Source organism: Gossypium hirsutum, chromosome D03 (assembly GCF_007990345.1).
Source record: "Gossypium hirsutum isolate 1008001.06 chromosome D03, Gossypium_hirsutum_v2.1, whole genome shotgun sequence".
Lineage (NCBI taxonomy): Eukaryota > Viridiplantae > Streptophyta > Magnoliopsida > Malvales > Malvaceae > Gossypium > Gossypium hirsutum.
This window is the reverse complement of record NC_053439.1, coordinates 50,389,851-50,397,550: the sequence shown is the minus strand read 5'-3', so window position 1 is coordinate 50,397,550 and position 7,700 is coordinate 50,389,851. Positions and strand designations below refer to the sequence as shown.

General features: G+C 34.7%; 1 protein-coding gene across 2 annotated transcripts; it reads right to left on the bottom strand.

Annotated features, from left to right (window-relative positions):
- Nucleotides 1-1,851: 1,851 nt before the first annotated feature.
- On the bottom strand, nt 1,852-4,930 carry LOC107927097 (transcription initiation factor TFIID subunit 15b). 2 transcript variants are annotated; one of them, XR_001692375.2, is made up of 7 exons: nt 4,612-4,899; nt 4,343-4,454; nt 3,449-4,169; nt 3,028-3,178; nt 2,878-2,950; nt 2,173-2,386; nt 1,852-2,048 (listed from the first exon to the last, which is right to left on the bottom strand). XR_001692375.2 is itself a non-coding variant. In XM_016858072.2 (6 exons), exons 1-6 carry the CDS (start codon nt 4,799-4,801, stop codon nt 2,272-2,274), a joined length of 1,362 nt encoding a protein of 453 aa, XP_016713561.1. In that variant the 5' UTR covers nt 4,802-4,930; the 3' UTR covers nt 1,852-2,271. The 2 variants fall into 2 exon arrangements, 1 of the variants encoding a protein (XP_016713561.1); XM_016858072.2 differs by having other exon boundaries at nt 1,852-2,386; nt 4,612-4,930.
- Nucleotides 4,931-7,700: the final 2,770 nt, after the last annotated feature.

Below are 7,700 nucleotides of genomic sequence, written 5' to 3'. Positions count from 1 at the left end.
AAGCAACCCCAAAAGTCGAAACGTCAACCCGAAATTTTGAAAACATTATAAATTAGTCATAATTGAACCTCGGGTTAGCAATAAAACTTTCGTAAGCTCATGTAAGACCCGAAAATAATTATATAACATTATATTGTATATTGCTCGAGAAATAAACATATAATAATATAAATTGAAAATAAATTATGGTAAGAACCTAACAATCTAATTGGATAAAAAGGTGTTAAATTATTTTATTCCAATAAACAATTTGATTTTTATCTTTATAAATTCTTTATCATACTAATTAATCACGAAATTTTGAGGACATCATTAAAAAGAGCACCTACAATCATAAAATAAATAGGAGAATCTAAATCTAGTTGAAAGCTCATTTATTGTATACCAATCATACACGTTTTTTATATTTTTATTTTGTCCCATTTTTGATATAATTAATTATTTAAAAATATGTTCAATTATAATTTATTTATTATTTGTGAAAACGCACAATTACGCATTCCATAACACATTCATTAAGCACTCACAAATATATCAATTTAATTTAGGTTAAATCCTACTGTTAATTTGCAAAAATTATAAACTAAACCTTTATGCTTTAATCTTATATTAATATCCAACTACTTTATAAATTTAATTCACCAATTAGATCATAGTAACTCTCAACACTTTTTAAATTTTAAAATTTTAATCATTACACAAATTTGGTGAATTATACGTAAAAATAGAAAACTAATATTACATATCACATAATAATAATTTTACCGCATAAAATTTTGAAAATAACTAAATAAATTTATCAGAACATTTTTTTAGAATTGATAAATACAACTAAAAAACCCTAAGTAGAGTACAAAATTAAATCCACAACCTTCACATTTAAGTTTTAATTTAAACAAAGAAATACCAAATCAGTCGAATTATTTAATTAGTGCATTTGAAATACATGTGTCTCCATTATTTAAAAAGCAGAAGAAATCCCATTGATAACATTCACAAAATAAACAGTGGAGCTAAATGCATAAAGATTTAAGACATTATTCTAGGCAGAACACTTAAGAATATCCTTGACGACAACCATCGGTACTAAAACCCCCTTCAGACATTGTTCTGCATTTCAAATACTTCACCAATACCACAGCTGCCACCACCAAGCGTGTATTCAATCATCCAATGCCATTTCAACCACTCATCATTCCCAACTTCTTATTTAGCAAATCAACCATGTACAAGCTATTAACTAGTTTTTAATTAGGGCCAAAGATGCACTCTAGGTGCTGGAGCCCTTGTATTGACCTTTGGCACAAAGCACAACCCTCATGTATGTGTACGAGTTTTTGGAAGTCATTTGTGTCTGTATAATAAAGCTTAGATCTACAGTCTCTAAAGTGCGGTCTAGTTTATCCATGAAACATGCAATTTCTTTATAAGAAAATATGCATTTTTCTTTATGGTCCATGATGTTGAATGCTCAAATATTGAGGAGTTTGCGATGATCCATTTCTTACCATTACAGGTATATAAAATGAGAAAATTATGCCTATAGCCTTACAAGAAGGCATGTCTAGGAGCATCAGGCGTGCACCTGATCAAATGGACCTTGCCTGGTGGTGTCTAAGGCGTTTTTTGTTGAAAAATTCTAAGGCGCACGCCTTGACGACACTGGCAACATGAGAAAAAATTAAAGCCCAAACCAAACTAATTTGCCAACATTAAGGCATAGAGACTTAATATGTTGACATAGTTTAGGTCACATTATGTCCAATAGATTAATGAGCTTGAGATTGTCACTAATAACACCTAGTTTCCAGCATGGGATACTAAGTCCCATCATCTTTTAGATCAAGCACGTTTTCGATATAAAAGATACCCATTCATGCATATAAATAACAAGCTTGTTCCAACATGATGAGCAGACAGGAAACAAAATCAAGTCCCCCACTAAGGGTTAACTACCAAAGGTAAATGTGTGGTTTGAAAGAGCCGCACTCACCTGAAATTATCAACCTACCTTAGCAGCAAGCAATTTGGAGTTAATCCACTTGCCTCTATAAAACATTGAGGCAAATTCAATCAATGCGACAACTAGAAAGAAAGAACCCCCAGGCTAACACTAGACAAAGGAGGAAAAGGAGAAAAAAGGGGTATTGCCCAGACAAGTGAACAACCTACCTCTTAGTCTCCTGTTCAAGAACACTCCCTTCAATACAACACAACTAGAACCCTTAGACCACATTCTTAGTGCATAAAATACTTGAAGCTGAGAGCCTCTCAGTATGGGCGCGAACGATTTCCGCCATGGTGATGCCTATCTGGACCAGAACCACCATCTCTGTAACTATCCCTGCGCCTGTCGCCACCACCTCCGTAGCCACCTTTACCACCTCTGTCAAATTTTACAAAAAAAAAAACCAAACAGAATTTTTTTAGGAAAAGACAAGCTTACTTGGTATAAACACAAGTGAGAAATTTTACGCAATCATTTTTGCTGTTTACTTCCACAGTGAAAAACACAAGGGGTAACCAAATATTGCCACAAGCAAACATACACAGATTTTCAAGACAAGAGAAGTAAAACATAGGCTGTTAACGATAACCAAAGGTGCTCATTTGAATATTTGGTTTCAAAAGGAAATGAAAGCAAATAAAACCTTAAAAGCAGGAATCCGACAGGGCAATATAAAATATAGACTGAGAAAACAATGCTCTATGGGCATCATATATTCATAAATAACATGGTGAAACAAAGCATCTAATTGCAATATAGATGAACTCAATCCAAGGAAAACCCCATTGGGACATCTCAATCACTTTGAGACAGGAAAAGGCATCTAAATGAAAAGGTTATAGTTAGGTAGTCAAAGGTTAAAATGATACCCATGATCATATACTTTGGGCGCAGTCTTCTCTGCCATAGCCACTCCGATTGTATAGCCTCTCATGACATGATCTGAGAGAAGATTCCACAAGGATGAGGTGAAATATTTAAGGCAACAAACTAAACAAAGAAGCTTGGTAGGTACGTACTGTGAAAGAAACCGCCAGCAGAGTGGGCAGCCTGAGGATCTTCATAAGACAAAACTGCATCACCTTTCTGGTTTCCTTTCTCATCTGTGTATATTTTAATATTCCATGGCCATTGATCTTTATAGCCACGCTTCTGCTTAATTCTTCCAACCTAAATAAGACTTGAATTGTTAGAAACACTAGTGAGGATACAAAATTTTCATGCAAACTTAAAAAGGAAATTGTCAATAGAACCCCATACATAAAAACACCCTTAAGTCCATAAAAACATGGAACTAGAGAACAAAATAAGTTTCAAAGAATAATTATCATAAACCAAAAATACCATCTCTGAAAATAAAACAGAAACACCAGTATGAAGTAGACGACATAATCCCCATTAGACAGCACATGGATTTAAAGTATAAGATTTGGCCATTACTTGTCCAATGCCGCCAAAAAGGTCTCTTAATTCTTCAATAGTAACATCAGGTGGCAAATTTGTTATGTATATTCTTGAGTTGTCGCAAGAATCCCCACAGTTGCCGTCACACTGCTTGATCTTAGCTGGTGCTTCAACAGGAGGACCACCATAACCACCTCCCTGATTTCGAGGACCACCAGAACCATACCCACCGTCATATCCACCAGGAGGTCCACCACGACCACCAGTCCGTGCATCACTCAAACCCTCACCAGCATAGCCACCCGCAGGGCCACCATAAGATGGAGGGTATGATGTAGGTCCACCAGTATAGCTTGTAGGTGGAGGGACTGAATCCATTCCATAATTTGCATTCCCACCATATGTATTAGGAGCAGGTGGATAATTCCCACCATAAGAATTGGGTGCTGGAGGAGGAACTTGACCATACCCACTATCTTCTACCCCTTGACTACTTCCATAAGAACCACCTCTACTACCACTGCTTCTATTATCATTGTTTCCACCTCTGCCTCCATCATAGTTGTTATTCCTACCACTATCATAACCACCTCTACCCCCATCTCTACCTCCGCGATTACCGCCATATCCCCCACCACCACCTCTGCTATAACCACCACCAGTACTACCACTACCACGATCACCACCAGCACCCGCAGGAGATGGTGCACCGCATTTGTTACATTCAACTCTTCTTGCAAAGTTCAAGTTCCCACAGCTACATAAACATATGCCAGTTCAAATAAACACAAATCTAACAACTAACAGCAGTATCATAATATCAGCAACAAACCGAAACCTGAATATTTGACTAATTAACAATGCAAAATCCACAACGGAGAGGAAAACCTCCCCCCATAAGGAAATCAAAAGCAGTGGAAGATCGTTTACCTGGGGTTAGGGCAAAGCCAATCACCATCACGGCCGCTTCCACCACGGCCACCACCTCTTCCGCCGCCACCTCTTCCAGCACGCTCTCCTCCTTGATAGCCTCCACCGCCTCCTGCAACATCAAGATCTCATTAATTAAACTAAGAACATAACAAGACCTTAAAATCGGATTGATCTCCCAAAAACCAATATCAAATTTGCGAGAAAACAAACACTCAACAACGCTACCCCACAAATCTAACAAAAATATTAAGAACAAACAAAATTACCTCGATTTTGATAACCACCGCCATATCCTCCACCACCTCCTCTGCCGCCTCCACCTCGACCCCCATGACCTCCACTTCCACCTCGTCCGCCTCCACCATAACCCCCGCCGCCGCCTCCATAGCCTCCAGAAACGCCGTAACCACCTCCATATGAAGGCGGAGCAGCTTCGCCTCCGTCTTGACCGTACATCCTTTAATGATGTATCTAGGGCTTCTTTGTTTTGTTTGTGTCGTTCGTTTTAGGGGACAGAGAAAAAGAAAATTAAGAAATATTTAGGGTTCAATAAAATTAGAAAATGTGTGATGTTGGAATATATAAAGGACGGTAGATTATTTGCCTTGCCCGCTTCTTTCTTTTTGTGCGTGAGTCGCATCGCATACAATTCTGCAACACGTGTCACTCATAAGGCCTACTTAGATTTAATCATGGCCAAGTTGGTTTCGGGTCGCGCTTTAATAAATTTCTAGACTCGTTTAATATGCTTGAGCTTGAAAAATGAAGAGAAAATTTTGTCTAAATTTAGCTTAGAAAAAATGTTAAACTTAAATCTGATCTATCCATATTAAAAAAATTATATTATTTTTTATTTAAAAATAAATTTAAAAAATATAATATATTAAATACATTAAAAATATTAAAATAAATATTTCTCAACACATTATAAATACATTATAAAAAGTCTTTATATTTAAATAACATTAAAAATAGTTACAACTTAGCAAGCAAATGCTTCTAAAATAGTAGTAAAATTATTAATAAAATAAAAATTATACAATACTCAACTAATAATAACAAAATAGTAACAATATAATAGCAAAACAATATCAAAATGGTAGGAAATAATAGCAAAACGGTAGTAAAACAATAGAAAACAATAGTGAAAAAATTTTAGACAAATTTAGGCAAACAACTCGAGGTCCAGCCCGTTTAGAAAACATGCTTTATTTTTTATCCATGCTTATGTTTCAGAGTTATATTTTATTCAGAACTTTTTACTTTTTGGACGAACCTTTGGGTCTAGACGAGTGGTCCAACCCATAATCAAGTCAAGACCTACTTCCTCTAAATATTTGTAACACTAATAATTTATTTTATTATAAACGAGCAACACGAACCAAAAAAAAAGAAAAACCTATAAGATTGAAGTCAATCCAAGGCCTACGGAGGAAAGAAACTACGTATAAAATCAAAATAGTGCTCTCTCTTAACCAGCAACAACAACAACAACCTCCACAAGGTAGAATGATTATAAAAGTTTTCATGATTAGGCTAGCATCAGTCCAAGCTAAAAGCTATGTCATTCTGCAGACTTACCCATCCATTGACAGTGCTTGGATATGGTTATCGAATAAATAAAAAGATTTAAGTATAATAGTGTCCCTTGTAATCACAATCCAATAGGAGAATGTTAAAGTCCAAAATCTAGAACAGAGGTTGTAACATTCTATATTCGATCTGATTGTCGGGTCTGAATTATGAGATGTTATGATCATCGATTTAATAAAATTTAAAACATCATGTAACATATTAACATTTAAATACATAATTAAATGGCATTCATGTATATAAAGTAATACACAATCATTTTTGGGCCCTACTTAATCTTACAAAAACTCTTTTATTAACCCGAACATGAAATATGACTAAATTGTGAAGTTTGAAAAATCTCGAGCTAACGTGACGACTTCATGTTTTTCACGTCGCAAGTCAATGAGTTACATCGTGATGTTAAACGTTTCCACGTCGCGACTCCACTCACTGTCAGACAAGGTTGCGATGTCGAAATCTCCTAGTCACAACATTGTCCTTATTTTGACAAAATGCACATTTGATATTAATTCAATTACCTTCAAACCAACCTTAAATACTACCATACAATCATTCACCAAATAAACACTATTTTACCATGCCAAACTAACACAATTCAAGCATGAAGGCATTCCACCAAATTATTTAGTACCTTATAAATTCAACCATTCATCACTTAAGCCTATTTAATCCCAAATATCCACATGACTATGTCAACCATGTTCAATCAAGCTCCATGTATACATATATATGCAATTCAATTGTCAAAAACCTACATGAACTTGAAATGGACCAAAACAATCATACACAAAATGTATAAGTCAAGCAAGACCATCAAACATGCCAATTCTAGTTATGCACCAACTTAGCTATTTTACTTATTTACCATCTTTAATATACCAAGATCAAATAGATTCATATTCCTCGTTTCTAAAGACACCAAACATTGCTAAATCAAGCATTACTAAACCACATGCCATGCTTAACATTCAAAATCATCATTTTCCATAATCATCACAAAATTTTCAATTCACTAATACTTATAGACACAAAATTGACTATCAAGTTGAATTGGGAATCAATGGTCTAACCAATTTAACCACAAATCTAATTATTAAAATATTGGATGCAACATTATAAAGTTGTACCACGCCATCACTTTCAAGTGATGACGTGGTATAATTTTATAGTGTCTCAACAAACTTTTTATATTTTTCAAGTTTAGGGTCCAAAATGGACTTAGTTATCAAGTTTAGGGACTAAAAATTATATTATGGCTTTAAAATAACCTTAACAAATCATTTTATTTATTTTTTGAACAAATAATTATTATTAATAGGAACCATGAAAAATAATACAAAGACAAGGCACATAATACAAATAATAAATAAATCACTACAAACTAATGTACAAATGTCATGCCTACAGAGTAATCTAAAAACAAAAGAACAAATTGACAATAATTGCAGCATTGGAATAATTTAGAAACAAACCAAAGATGCAACTTGATCAGATCATTGAAATTTACATCCTAGCCTTGTCATCATCAAATCAACCTGACATCAACACCAATCAACCAAGAAAAAACTTCCAAAAGCTCAAAGAGACTTATTGCATAAGTGATGCACAAAAGGTCAAGTCTCGAGGGATTTATCATTTTGATCATCTTAAATCTATCATCATCGTTATGATTTATCATGATAAAGCCCATTGAGAATAATTCCTAATAGATCTGGAGGCACCCTTAATATTGACAAATCTCACATATATGCCAAAATAT

Excerpts from the sequence above, each read along its gene's own strand:
- LOC107927097 (XM_016858072.2), bottom strand. The coding sequence starts at position 4,801 with ATGTACGGTCAAGACGGAGGCGAAGCTGCTCCGCCTTCATATGGAGGT. Across the intron at positions 3,179-3,448 it reads TTTTTGGCGGCATTGGACAA|GTTGGAAGAATTAAGCAGAA; the intron begins GTAATGGCCAAA and ends AGTCTTATTTAG. Across the intron at positions 2,951-3,027 it reads TGCTGGCGGTTTCTTTCACA|ATCATGTCATGAGAGGCTAT; the intron begins GTACGTACCTAC and ends ATCTTCTCTCAG.